The sequence below is a fragment of the Pipistrellus kuhlii genome, unplaced genomic scaffold (assembly GCF_014108245.1).
Source record: "Pipistrellus kuhlii isolate mPipKuh1 unplaced genomic scaffold, mPipKuh1.p scaffold_m20_p_48, whole genome shotgun sequence".
Classification (NCBI taxonomy): Eukaryota; Metazoa; Chordata; class Mammalia; order Chiroptera; family Vespertilionidae; genus Pipistrellus; species Pipistrellus kuhlii.
In genome coordinates, this window is record NW_023425549.1 from 2384901 (window position 1) to 2399112 (window position 14212).

General features: G+C 51.3%; 1 protein-coding gene across 4 annotated transcripts in view; it reads left to right on the plus strand.

Moving 5' to 3' along the window:
- The window catches only part of GTF3C1 (general transcription factor IIIC subunit 1), a 78401-nt gene that overhangs the window by 49198 nt on the left and 14991 nt on the right, over positions 1–14212 (plus strand). For all 4 annotated transcript variants that reach the window (XR_006739943.1, XM_036413010.2, XM_036413009.2 and 1 more), the window contains 9 exons: positions 3431–3528; positions 4032–4128; positions 4242–4419; positions 7465–7615; positions 8006–8141; positions 8570–8657; positions 8791–8979; positions 10600–10757; positions 12719–12861. Coding sequence is in view for 3 of the 4 variants with exons in the window: in XM_036413010.2 (XP_036268903.1) it covers positions 3431–3528; positions 4032–4128; positions 4242–4419; positions 7465–7615; positions 8006–8141; positions 8570–8657; positions 8791–8979; positions 10600–10757; positions 12719–12861 (1238 nt within the window). In the remaining variant the exon portion in view is untranslated. The remainder of the gene's footprint in view (positions 1–3430; positions 3529–4031; positions 4129–4241; positions 4420–7464; positions 7616–8005; positions 8142–8569; positions 8658–8790; positions 8980–10599; positions 10758–12718; positions 12862–14212) is intronic.

Sequence of the window (14212 nt, forward strand, 5' to 3'; positions counted from 1 at the left end):
TTCTCATGTTATATAGCCTTTGTTTTTTTACAAATCAATGATTTTTTAATTGAATTTATTGGAGTGTCATTGGTTAATAAAATGATATAGATTTCAGGTGTATAATTCTAGAATATATCATCTGTATATTGTGTGTTTACTACCCCAAGTCTAGTCCATTCCATCACCATTTATCCCCTCTTTTTGTACCTTCTCCCAACCCCTTTCCCTCTGGCAATCACCATACTGTTGTCTGTGATAAAGTCTGCTTTGTCTAGTGGATTTATTGCTACTCCAGCTTTTTGGTTTTTTGTTTGTTTCTATTTTTATGAAATACCTTTTTCCATCCCTTTAGTTTGTGTCTTTCTATGTGAATTTAGTTTCTAGTAGACAGCATATATAACGGTCTTGTTTTGTTACCCATTCAGCCTCCAAATGTCTTTTTATTGGAGCACTTAAAGTAATTGTTGACTGCCCGACCAGGGTGGCTCACTGGTTGAGTGTTGACCCAGGAGCCAAGAAATTACTAGTTCAATTCCTGGTCAGGGCACATGCCCAGGTTGCTATATCAATGATGTTCCTCTCCCATTGATATTTCTCTCTCTCTATCCCTCTCCTTTCCTCTATCTCTAAAAATTAATAAATGATATTTAAAAATAAAGCCCTTGCTGGTTTGGCTCAGTGGAGAGAGTGTCAGCGTGCAGACTGAAGGATCTCTGGTTCATGACCCACAGGTTGAGAACCACTAGCAGGGTTGCCTAAGACAATTGGAAAACACAGATATTTACATTATGATTCATAGCAGTAGCAAAATTACAGTTATGAAGTAGCAACAAAAATAATTTTATGGTTGGGGGTCACCACAACATTGAGAAACTGTATTATTAAAGGGTCTCGGCATTAGAAAGATTGAGAACCACTGCCCTAGAGGCTCCTTAAACTATCCTCATTTTTGTGGATTCTCTTTTTCCCTTTTTTAATCTTCACTGGAGGATATTTTTCCATTGATTTTTAGAGAGAGAGAAATATCAATGTGCTAGAAACTCATTGATAAGTTGCCTTCTTGTACGTGCCCCAACCAGGGCCCAGACCAGGGAGGAGCCTGCAACCTAGGTATGTGCCCTTGACCTGAATTGAACCTGGGACCATCGGGTCCGCAGTCTGGTGCTCTATCCACTGAGCCAAACCAACGAGGGCTATGGATTCTCATTTTCATTCTGCTGTTCTGATTGGGTGTTTTCTGCTTATCTTTCACATCTCTGTTTCATCTACTCTACTGTTGATTCCCTGTATTTTTTACTTCCGTTAAAGTATTCTTCATTTCTGGCCGGTTCCTTTTTGTTTTCTGTCTTTGTTTTTATATTTCTTCTCTCTTTGTTTTTGTTCTCACTAAGTTCATATGCATGCTTATAACCAGTGTTTGAACTCTGCGTCTAGTAGATTGCTTGTCTCCAGTTAGTTTAGTTCTTTTTCTGGAGTTTAGTTCTCTTCTTTCATTTGGGGTCTGTTTCTTTGTTTCCTGATTTTGGCTGTCTCCCTGTGTTTGTTTCTCTGTATTAGGTAGAGCTGCTACTGCTCCCAGGCACGGTAAAATGGCCTTGTGTAGTAGGTATCCTATAGAATCCTATGGCACAGCCTCCCCACCCCCTAATCCCAATCACCCGAGCTGGGTACTTCACATGCGCGCGCCCCGACCTCTGTGGGCTGTGTGCACCTTCCTGTGAAAGCTATGATTGCTGTTGGCACCTCAATAGGAGCGAATTACCCCCAGGTCAGTGGCTATGAGGATGAGCTGTGACCACCCTGGAGGAACAGCTGTGCAGAAGCCAATCCCACAAAGCAGGACTTACTTCAGCAGCAGGGCTCTGGTGCCTACTGTGTCTGCCCCTTGAGCGTGTCTCTTAGGAAAGTAGTTGGGTGGTGTTTGGACATAGTCTGAAGCAGGTGCACTGGCTCTGGGGCCTCCTGGAAGATTCAGGCCAAGGTCAGCTGCTACCTGTGCCTTGCCCCCACCCCATGAGCTACAGAGCAGTCTTCAGATGGCTACTCCTTGTGCTGGGCTTGGAGAGGCCACGCTGCAAACCAAGCTGGCTGCCACTAGTGCTAAGCTTGGGGCCACTTAGTGAGAGGTACAGGCATGCAGCATGCTGAGGCCAAATGCTGCTTGTTTAGAGATTTTAGGAAAGTGAAGTGTGAGCCAAGATAGGCCATTCGTGTGGAAAAGCCACTGGAAACAGCTTGGGTGGGCCCACAGTTGAATGAGGCTGGGTCTCAGGGAATCACCAGAGCAGGATGAACAGTGTTAGCCAGGTTGATGGAAACTCAAATATGGAGCCCAGCCTGCTGGCTCTGTGGGATAGAGAGCTCAGCAAAGGAACAATGGCCTCTGCCAGCACTTCTGCCTGGCAGAAAGGTGCCCTCACAGTTCTCTCCTTGATGCCAATCAATTCAGTTCCACCCTGTATATCCCTGGTGCCTTTCCATCTATTGCTTTAGTGCTGGAGCTTAGAGCACATGAGTCCAAGAAAGTCTCTGTGGGCCCTTTAAGAGGAACTGCCTGGGACGCCAGCAGCCCTTCGTCTTACTTAGTCACAGTCCCCGCTGGTTTTTACAGCCAGAAGTATGGGGACTACTTTCCTGACACTGGAACCCTAGACTGGGGGGCATGGTGTGGGGCTGGGACCTCTTGCTCCTCAAACCTCCACAGGCTGTGTGAGACCACACGTGTGTGAGACCAGCTCTTCCACATCTCTGCCCTTCCTATCAGTCTCACTGTGGCTCCTTCTTTATATCCTTAGTTGCAGGGCTTTTGTTCAGCTGGATTTCAGGCAGTTCTGAATGGTGATTTTTTTTGTTGTTGTTTGTTTTTTTGTTTTTGTAGTTTAGTTGTAATTTTGATGTGCTTGTGAGAGTTTCCAAGTACTGCATTCAGCTGTGCTGCCATCTTCATCTGTTTTTAAAATATAAAGGAGTATATTCCCACATAATCCCCTGGAAGTATTTAGCAATTTGATTGCCCACCTGCAGTATATGAGGGCAGTGTGGCAGATGGGCTGGAAAGGAGGGCTAAAATGATTGAAAGCAAAGATGTGGGAGGTTTGGGGGAGGCAGGAAGGAGGAGGCACCATCACCATAGGGCTGATGGGCAGGTTCAGAGAGGCTGCAGAGCAGAAAATAGTGGTGAGTTTTGCCCAGCTGATGTTGCTCAGTGTTTGAACATCAACCCTTGCACCAAGAGGTTGCTGGTTCAATTCCTGGTCAGGACACATGCCCAGGTTGCAGGCTCAATCCCCAGTGAAGGCCATGCAAGAGGCAGCCAATCAATATTTTCTCTCAGCGATGTTTCTGTCTCTCCCTTCCCTTTCCTCTCTCTCTAAAGTTAATTTTAAAAGATTAAAGAAAATAGTTGTAAATGTTTTTTCACAATTCTGAACTCTACATCACCTTATAGGTGGACAACCTGGATGAATTCCTGAATGACCCTCTGAAGCAGCACACGCTGATCCGCTTTCTCCCCAGGCCTATCCGGCAGCAGCTCCTGTACAAGAGGTGAGTCCCTGGAACTGCGTAGCATGGCCCAGGGTCCCTGCACTCCCCTGGAAGTGAGGGGCTGAATACTCACCAACCAGGCAGAGGAAAGGTTTCTGCCTTCCTGGTTGTGGAGGTCTGAGGTTTTCATGAATTCAGCCACCTGTGAGCCTTCTAAAGCCCAGGCAAGTGAAATGCATGCTGGCACATTTTATACTTGATTTCAAGGTTCTTTTAATGTGAATTCTGCTGATGAAGTCTACAAGCCTTAATGTGGTTTTGTCTTTTGTTACTTTTACTTTCTAACCCAAAACCCCAGTGTAGAGTTGATGCTCCATTGCCCTTGTTGGGTGTGGGAAGGGCAGTTCTGGGCTCCGGTACTGTGCAGGCCCAAGGCCAGTCCTCCAGGTCCCACCAGGCAGAGGAGGAGAGTAAGAGAGGTGCCCTCCTTGCCCCAGATGCAGAGCCCCTGACTACAGGCAGCGTGTGGTGTGATTGGACCCTGCTCCTCCCCTGTTTTCCAGACGATACATCTTTTCAGTGTTGGAGAGCCTGCAGAGGCTGTGCTACATGGGGCTGCTGCAGTTTGGTCCCACAGAAAAGTTTCAGGATAAAGATCAGGTAACATCTTTCAAGCCCAGATTGAAGTGGTCCTGACTGTTAAGCAGTTTGCAGACGGCTCTCCTGAGGCTGATTCTGCGGTCTCTCCCGCCCCATCCCTGCCTGCCTTGCAGATCTTCATTTTCTTGAAGAAGAACGCGGCTATCGTTGATACCACCATGTGTGACCCACACTACCACCTTGCCCAAAGCAGCCGGCCCTTTGAAAGGCGTTTTTATGTCTTGAATTCAATGCAGGATGTGGAAAACTACTGGTTTGATCTGCAGTGTGTCTGCCTCAACACCCCTTTAGGTACCATCTGTCTTTGCTGGTCCTCACTGTTTCCCCCTCTTGCTGTGGAACAACTGGAGTTAGAGCTGGAGAGGGCAAGATGATGCCTCGTGGCTTCCAGGCTGCTCCCCGAGGCCTATCGTGTCCTTGGGGCTCCCTTAGAAAGCAGTGTAGCAGGCCTTGAGTGGGAGGTATGCCAGCCCCCACTCCCCATTCACTCCAAGCAGCTCCTCTTGGTCTTTACATATATGTTGATTCAGTAGGTATGAACACCTCAGCGTGCATTTCCTATACCTGGCCACAGGCAATGAAAACACACCTTGTCTCTGCCTTCGAGAGGCTTCATTCTTGGGGAGAAGACACACACACACACACACACACACACACACACACACACAGAGTGATGGGTGCCAGGGAGGAAATACACAGGGTGAGGAGCTAAGGGCATTTGAAGGAATGGTCAGAGGCAGCCTTTCTGAGGAGACATTTGAGGGTGAGCTAGCCGTGTCCAGAACTGGGGGACAACATTTTAGGCACGGGAGCAGCAAGTGCAAAGGCCCCAAGTGTGGTTGGAGAGACAGAAAAGGCCAGCGTGGTGGGAAGGAGCGCGGCAGCTGAGATTGGGAAGTGGGCAGGAGGCATACTCTGGGGGCCGTGCAGAACACGGTAGTTTGGATGTGTTCTAAAAGCAAGAAGATGGTGGTGGTTGTAATCCAGCCTCTCAGTGCTTGCCCTGGAGAACAGACGGGACGGGAGTAGAAGGAGAAAGGCCAGTTGGGCTGTGACTCATGCCCCAGAGAGATGCGCACTGAGCCGGTGATGGAGGGGCCGATGGGGAAGGCTGAGAGGAGGAACTGGCAAGCTTGCCGGTGGGTGAGTCGGGCTTTGGGTGGGGCCTTTGCTCTCATTGTTTTCCTCTCAGAATGTCCCCAAGCCCCTGCTGGCCACTCCTGTTTCACGTGTCTCCTCTTCGAGAAAGCCTTCCCTACACCTTCACTGTCACCGTCTTATTTCCCTCTGGATTCTGGGAGCACAGGCTTGGCTTGCATCCCATAGTGTCTCTCAGGGCCTGGTACACAGTGACTCCCGTAAATGTTTATTGAGCGGCTGGAGGGCGTGTGGGAGCTGGAGAGCCTCCCTGCAGCCCAGCGTGCTTGCCTCAAAGCCCGTTTTCAGCTGGTCTTTTCTTGCCAGTTCTACCAGGAGAACAAGGATGGGCATCGGGTGCACACAGAGACATCTGATCCTCTTTCTCCTGCCTCAGTGCCGCAGATCAGTGTTACTCGCTGGTTGTTGCACAGCAGGGATTACACACTGGTTTAGAGGAATTGTTCAGGGTCAGCAGCACAATGAGCACTTGCATTTAGAGCCTTTGTTGGGTCCAGACGAATTGTAGGACAGTGTGTGTCAGACTCCTCTGGCATTCACAGGTGAGCTAGGCTTTTACTGTTTCATATTTTAAAAGTTACCCAATTCCCCTGCATTTTATACCTGGATGAAAATTTGTGAGCCAGTGTTATTTGCATCAAAGATTTTCAGGCTTAACAGTTGGTGAATTTCCATCCATCCCTTTTAGTGTTTGGTAGCAGAAATGTGGGCGGCTTATTGAATCCATTAATCAGACCTTGATTGTCTTGTCATTTAGCGAACATTTGAGGGGTTCCCCGAAGATGAGGGGAAAGCACCATATGAAAGACATGAGCATCCTTTAGAGCAGGGACTCCAGACACAGATGTGCGCAGCAGCGCCCAGGAGCCTGGAGTGCAGGTTCCTGGGACCCGTGCAGAGGTTTGGACTCGGCAGACCTGGGCTGGCCTAACCCTGCATTCCTAGCAAGCAGCTGTGGTGCACAGAAGCATCACCTTAAGTCCCCAAAAGTTCAAGTGTCCATTCAAATGCATGACCTCGGACAAGCTCTTTGTCACCTCCTGACTTTAGGGGACTGTGTTTCAGTGTCTTCGTTTCTAAACTGGGAATACCACCACCACCTTCTGGGCAGAGGCGAAGCTTCACCCAGATGTCTCAGTAAAGTTGGCTGAGAGGTGGGGGCCATGGCCTCTCCCCACCGCCCCTTCCCTCACCCAGGCCAAGGTCTCCAGATGAGCATGTTATGAGAAGGTCTTTGACAGTCTGCAAATTATCATCGCCTTCCCTTGCCCTATTCAAGCAATAGTTTGAGTAGTAATTTATGTTTTCTTATAAGAAATGCAATCTTCTTTATTGTGGAACTAGAGGCCCAGTGCATGAAATGTGTGATGGGTAGACCTGGCTGGTGATCAGAGCCAAGCTGTGGGGCGACCAGTGGGGCAATTGGCCACTTGCCAGGCCTGCCCCCTGCTGCCACCACGCACTGCCTCCCTCTGCAGAAGGTGACTGGCAGGGCAATCGGGGAGCCCTGGCTGGCACCTGCCTTGGCTGGCCTGGGGCCTGCCAGCTGGGAGCAGCTCCTGTGTTGAGCATCTGCCCCCTGGTGGTCAGTGCATGTTATTTCAATTAGTTTTTCCACTGGTCATTCTGCTGTTTGGTCAATTTGCATATTAGTCTTTTATTATATAGGATAACTGAATGTAATTGCTCCACTGAATGAATGCCCCTCTGGGGCACTCAGGAAACAAGTGGCTGTTCCTGGCTGTCTCAGGGAAACTGATGTCACATCCAGCTATCTGTCTAGTCCCTGCTGACCCTGATCCCACAGCCACAGCCAAGTGCGGTCATTTTCATTTACTGCTTTCTCTGCTGGCACACAGCATGTCCATGGGCCCCCCGTGGGGAAGGCATATGGTTCTGCTCATAAGTCCCGGAGCCTACTGTGTTCTTTGGTCACCTACTTGCCCAGAGTGCAGGCCCTTTTCTCAGTCCTCCTCAGTGTTTAACTCTCCCTCCGGCTTCCTCTGGCACCTGTTACAGGCATTTTGTGCAAAAAGGTTCTACCAGTTTTGTACCTTCTCTGTTTGGGGGACCCTAGTCTCAGAAAGGGAATCCGTTCTCTGGCCACCCAGCAGCCCACGGTGGCCACCAGCTCCACAGCAGGAGGGTGGCCTCAGTGGGGCTTGTTTGGTTTTCCAGGTGTGGTGCGCCACCCGCGGAACAGGAAGGACAGCAACCCAGACCAGGGCGGAGACGACAAGGACAGTCTGCAGAAGGAGCAGAAGGAGCAGGAGAGCGCCATCCACAAGCACAACCTGGAGCGCAAGTGTGCCATGATGGAGTACACCACGTGCGTCCCTGTCCCTCGGCGCGCCATCCCCACGTGCAGGCTCAGGCAGTGTCATCCCTCAGGCTCTGGCTCCATGTTGGGTTTCAGCTGTCAGACCAGCAGTGCCTGAGTCATCAGTGCGGCTGCTGCAGACTGGTGGCTGCCAGCCATATCTGGTCCCGGCCATACTCTAGTTAGCTCACACATTGTTTAAAAAAATAAAATAAAATGACTCAATTGCCAAAAATTCAAAACTTGGGGTTTTTACCTAAAATGTTGGGGTTTTAACAAGTTCTTCAATTCTGTCAGGTGTTTTTCTGGGGAGGTAAAAGCTAGTTGTGGGAAATCCCCTCCTGCTCCTCGGACTCTCCAGTTTTGAGGATCACTCTTTCTCTTTGTCTCCCATCTCAGGGGCAGCCGTGAGATAGTTGATGAAGGTTTGATCCCCGGGGATGGGCTGGGAGCCGCTGGGCTCGATTCCAGTTTCTATGGACACCTAAAGCGCAACTGGATCTGGACCAGCTATATCATCAACAGGGCCAAAAAGGTGGGCTTTGAGGAATGGGTGCCCACGTCCCGGCCACCACCCCTGGGCTGCCAGCACCGCACATCCTCTGTCCCTTTCCCAGCTCTCAGTTCCTGAATAAGTGACTGGAGGCACCAATATTTACTTCCATGTGTTTCGATAGCCCGGAGTGTTTTTCTTAGCTGATTCTAACTTATTCTGGGATGTGGACAGTTAAAGGAGGACCAGAAAGTCTGAGAGACAAAACTCATACAAGAGGGGTGCGTGTGCAGTTAGGAAGTGGCTGGACAGGAGATCCATGTCCTGCAGTACCCCTGCCAGCCTCCCGGCAGGCACTGCACAGCCGTCCTCGGCTTCTCGGTCACACACTCGCACTCCTTGCCTTTGTGGCTCGGCTCCTGGGGTCATGAAACCGCACGCTTTGTTCCAGTGTCGCACTTGCCTTGCAGGAGAGCGCCGCTGCCGCTGCAGAGAATGGGCTCACCGTGAGGCTCCAGTCTTTTCTGACCAAGCGCACGCTGCCCCTCGGTGCTGGAGGTACGCGTGCGCAGTTCCGCCCAGAACAGACATGGGACCAGCCCGGGGCCAGCATGGCCGCCGCGTGTTTCATTTGGCTTCTGGCCTTTGCAGAGCTCATCTTGAAATGCTCGTCTCCTGTGATTACCTCTAGGCAACAGCAGGTTGGACATCTGGGGAGAAGCCAGAGCAGGGTCCGAGCTCTGTGTTGACCAAGACGAGCAGTTTGAGATTGACCAAGAGCCCATGCTGGACAGGAATCAGAGAGTGAGGGGTGGCAAGAACCAGAAGCGGAAGCGGCTGAAGAAGGACCCTGGAAAGAAGATGAAGAGGAAGAAGAAAGGTTCTGTGACGGTCTTTTGTGTTTGCTAGGCCTTGTCTTTGCACAGTCAGGCTCAGACGTGCAGCGGGCTGGCGCAGCTGCGCCTGAGCTCTGCCCTCAGACTTGGGTTTCCATTTGCCCTCAATGTATAGTGCTCACTCTGTGATTGCCCTATTTTCCCAATCCGGCTGCCAGACAGAGATCTAGAATTTCCTTCATGCTGCCCCTGCTTTCTCTGTATTGTACGAGCCTTGTCTCTTAGTGACTGCCTCAGTAAAATTTCTGATTTCATCTCAACCGGAAAAAAAAAAAAAAAAAAAAACCTTAGCAAAAGTTCGTAGCAAAATCTTCATCATAACCAGCTAAAATCCTGTTATTCTTTTGGCTTACCTTTTAATATCTGCATTTATGCTAATCAGGCCGAAGTCTAAGGTTTGTCTATTTAAATTAGGAAAAACGGGGCTGGAAGGCTGCAGTGTCTTCGGAGCTCCGGAAGCTCTGTGTGTCCCCTTGGCCTGCACTTCGGCTCCTTCCTCTGGGCAGTGTTTACAGTGAAGGAGGGCAGTGAGGAGGAGGGTCTGTCTGTCTGTCACCTAGGTGGTCTGTGTGTTTAGCAATAATCTGATGGCTAGCAAATTCAGATGAAAACAGTGTTGAAACAGGAGCCTGCTTTTGGTGGTTGGTTTGGCCGGTGTTTATAACAAACAGCCTGTATCAGTTGAGGTGGCTGCTCAGTGTCGCCCATCCAGATATGTTCAGATGAGCTTGCTCACAAAGACCTGAATTCATTACAAGGCAAAAGTGGTATTGCTTTGAATCCAAATTTTCCCACCCTACTTTTCTTCTGCCTTAATTTGGAAGATCACTACAGTCTTTTGGAATTGGCAGTAGCATATGGCAGATACTGTCATCAGTATCTCCCCCAAGAGGAGAAGACCTTGGAAGACCCTGTGGTTATGCGCTCAAGTTCAAATCCTTGGTCTGCTACTTAGTTGTGTGACTTTGGGCAAGTTGCTATATCAGATTCCTCAACTACAGACTCGGGATAATAACTATATCTGCCCCATAGGGTTGTTGCAAAGTATTCATATATGTAAAAAGCTTAAGTCAGTGTCTGGCCCATATTAAATATTCCATCCTGTTAGCACTATTATTCTTTATTTAGTAGCTCCGTTGTGCCAGGTGCAACACTAGATGTTTCCGTCTTGTTCGGTCCTCAAGGTAGCCCTGCAGGATGGGCCTTGTCTCCACATGCACCAGAGTTCACACATCTCTGAGGTCACAGAGCAGCAGAACGGTGGGGTTCCACTTGTTTGTCAGGCGTGCCCTGAGCTTCTGTGGAGGTGCCGTGCCTTAAAGGGCTTAGCTCCACAGTAGGGAGGCTTAGAGATTGGCAGATAGGAGGCTGCATTCCAGATGCCCAGCTGTCACCATGAAATTCCACCAAAGAGAAATGGTGAAAAACCTATCGGGAGGGGCTGCGTCTTTTGTGGTTAGTGATATAGCCTCTGAGCACACTGAGATTCTGATAACTGATATCCTTGGTCATGTCTTGCCAGTGGGGCAGACCTTCCCCTCTCCAGAGTGACAGCTCCACACCAGTTGTTCTAGGCTCACTCCCTTCTCCCCTTGTGTCCTTAGAAGAGCTCCAAGAAGAAAAAAGCAAAAGTCTGCGCTACCATGACGAGGCCGACCAGAGCGCCCTGAAGAGGATGACCCGGCTGCGTGTCACGTGGTCCATGCAGGAGGACGGGCTGCTCATGCTCTGCCGCATTGCCAGCAATATCCTCAACACCAAGGTACTCGGCCACCGTCCCCGCTCTCCCAGCCTCCCGCTGCTGGCATGCTTGTCCCTCTCAGGGAGCTCTTTCCTGTCCGACCCGCACAGGAGCTTGGTGGCCCATGGGGCCGCTCATCTCATCTCTCCCAGCTGGTCTCTGGGAAAAGCATTTCCCATAATCCTACAAATTAGCACCACTCCCATTTTTGCACATTTCTTCCCAGCCTTAGGCTAATTCATACGAATCTTTGCCTGGCTGCAGGCAAAGCCGACCAGAGCTGTTCTCTCTTCATCAAGAATCTAACTAACCCTTTCCTGTTCGGCTCCTCCCATCCTCATAGGCCTGAAAAATGCTGGTTCCTCTTTCAATAATGGCTTCTCATGTATGGGAGGGTTCACTGAACCTGTCTGGTAGGAGTGGTCATTGTGCTCTCCCTCTGCCCCTGGGACAGACACATTTTTAAAGTTTTTTATTGATTGATTGGTTTTAGAGAGAGAGGAAGGGAGAGAGAAACGTGGATTTGTTGTCACCCACTTATGCATTCATTGGTTGGTTTTTTGTGTCCCCTGACTAGAGATTGGACCTGTAACCTTGGTGTATTGGAATGATGCTCTAACCAACTGAGCCACTCAGCCAGGACATGTATTTTGGACATATACTTTCATGCTGCCTCTGTTGCCTCTGGCACTTCCTGGCCCACTGGGATGGTAGTTACTCAAGGCAAAGAAACTTATTTGTTTCCATCGCTGTAACCCCAGCGTGGTGCCTGCCACACACTGCCCGTCCAGTCTATTTACCGAGAAGTGTGGAATGGCCTCGCCTGACTCCACCTTTCACATGGTTCACTCCTCTGCCTTCCGCACCACAGTCCCCACACTCGTGGAGGCCTGCCTGTGTCCCTGGATTCCCGCTGGGCGGGAGGGACTTGCTTTCTGTCTAGCAGACTCTCCCTCTTTCCGCTGATGTCACTGCTCTCCTCGCCATGTTCCCCAGAGCAGTCTCACCACTCATGTGTCTGATCCCATTTGCAGCAAGGCATGGGAGAGCAATCCAGGTGGGCGAGTGTCCCATCAGGCTGGTTCCCAGCAGCCACCAGGAAAGTGAGCTCTGCATCGTCCAACCCAGGGGCTTTGGCATGCAGTAGTACCTCCAGGTACAGTAGATGGTGAGGCAGCATCCTCAGCGCCCCATTGGTGCTGCCTGCTCTCAGCCATGACAGCCAAGCGAGGTCCACTTCAAGGTCCTGGCCCGATGCTCTGTCCACAGGTTCACCAGGTCCCGTGGCCACCTTCCCTGGCTGTCCCCCACAGCTCTCCTAAATTCTAACCCAAAGCCTGAGGTGACTGTTTCTGTCCCCATTTCTGTTCTCTGCCTTTATAACGGCTTTTTTCATCACAACATGGGTGCGGGGTGTCTCCCTCTACCCACCCTAGATGCCGCTGGAGGAGCCAGGAGAGGCCTGCGCCTTGAGGCAAGGTGGACCTCCATGTGGGCCCCTCCACTCTGGGACTCTGAGAAAAATGCCTCGTCTTCAACCCCCTTCCTCTTCCCAGCTCTGCCTTCCTGTGTGCTGAGGTCCTGAGTCTGCTGACTAGTGCCTTCTGGGTCTGCTAATGTAACAGACAGAATGTTTCTGAGCACGCATACCCTGTGCTAAGTCTGTGAAACCCTCTCACTAAGCACCTTTCATATGTTCCTAACCTCCCCTTGCGTACTGCCCTTCCAGTCAGCACTACACTGGCACCCTCTGAGCACCAATCTTGTCAAAAGCATCTTTCCCACAGGATTCTGGGGACTTACTCCTCTCTGCCCAGCACTCACTCTGCCAGGCGCATTGTTCGTGCCAAGTTAATGTGACTGGAAAACACAGGTGGCCGAGTGGAGTGCCCACTGATGAGGGAGGCTCCACTTGTGTGTGTGTCGGTGAGTGGGCGTGGGCCCTGAGGAACTGACCTCCCGTCTGGCTCTGTTTGATGCAGGTGAAGGGCCCGTTTGTCCCCTGGCAGGTGGTGCGGGACATCCTGCACGCCACCTTTGAAGAGTCTTTGGATAAGACCTCTCATTCGGTTGGCCGAAGAGCTCGCTACATAGTCAGAAACCCGCAAGCCTACATGAACTACAAGTAAGCCTTGTGGAACGTCTTCGCTCCGGACAACGCTCCGAACGCCTCTGGCTCACTCTGCCCCACCCCCCACCCCATCCGTTTGCGTCAGGGCCGGGGTGGAATCCTGCGAGAGCACGCTGAGCCGCCGGTGCGCGCTGGTGCTCATGAGGGAGAGAGCGCCTGGGCTTGCTGAGCGCGGGCCCATCCTGGCACTTCCTCACGCAGAGTTTTGATCAGATGTTAGGAAAGCCTTGGGAAGGAGGTTACAGACGGAGAAACGGGCCAAGCAGGCTGGGGACTTACTCGATACCACACATTAGCATGTGGAGAAGGCGGGGCACCTGCCTGTGTCCCCATTGTTTCGAGCACTCCGGGGTGGCTCTCGGTATCCCTATTAGTCACAGACCTCACTGCGGGGGCTAGCTAGGCAGGACTGGGCTCCTTGGATCACACACACTCAGCTGTGTCCGTGTTCACAGCAGAGCTGGGTGTTCCCTAAGGTTTCCCGGCCAGAGCCTGGCCGGGTGGTGGTGTGAGCTGGCTGGGTCACAGAGCACCCCCTTGTGGTTTGTCTTTTGCCAACGAGGCGGCTCCCTCCCCCGCTCTCCTCACAGAGCCCAGGCAAAGAGCCAGTGCCAGCCTCCTCAGACTTCTCCTCCAACTCCACCACGGGCATGGGTTGAGTGGGGGCACAGAGAGCGTCCAGGTGTTGGGGGAGGTGCCCAAGCCTAACAACCAGAATGAGAGTGGGACCAAGGGCGGAAGCATGAAGGGGTGGGGAGTGCCGCCTCCACCCCCTCATAGAAGAGCTTGGGCTGCCTACAGTTAGGCCTCGCCCTGCATTGTGGAGGAGCTCAACTCAGCCCAAGTTTCTCAGCCTTGGCCCTAGGCCAGTGGTCGGCAAACTCATTAGTCAGCAGAGTGGCAAGCCGCTGTTTGCCAACCACTGCACTAGGCCATGGGGCCAGATAACTGCTGTGGAGCTGTCCTCTGCGCTGTGGGATGCTGAGCAGCATTCCTGCCTCTGCCCACTAGATGTCAGCACCTCCGCATGTGTCTCCAGGTGCCCTGGTGAGGGAGCACGGGGGAGGGGAGGCCAAATCAGCCCAGTTTGAAACCGTTGGGTTACACTCACCAAGGGGCTTTCCCGTGTGAACCACTGTTCCCTTTTCTGTCTGAAAGGTTTCTGATCACCTGGTTCAAACTCTTCTTTTTCCTGAGTAGAAACAGGCCCAGAGAGCATGTGAGTTGTCCGTGGCACAGGGGTTGGCAGTGAAGTGAGATCTGGGCCCGGCAGGCCGCAGGAGTGGCAGGCCTGGTCTCCATCTTCACTGCAGTCCGAACTGTGCGATCTAGGACGGGGTCCTCA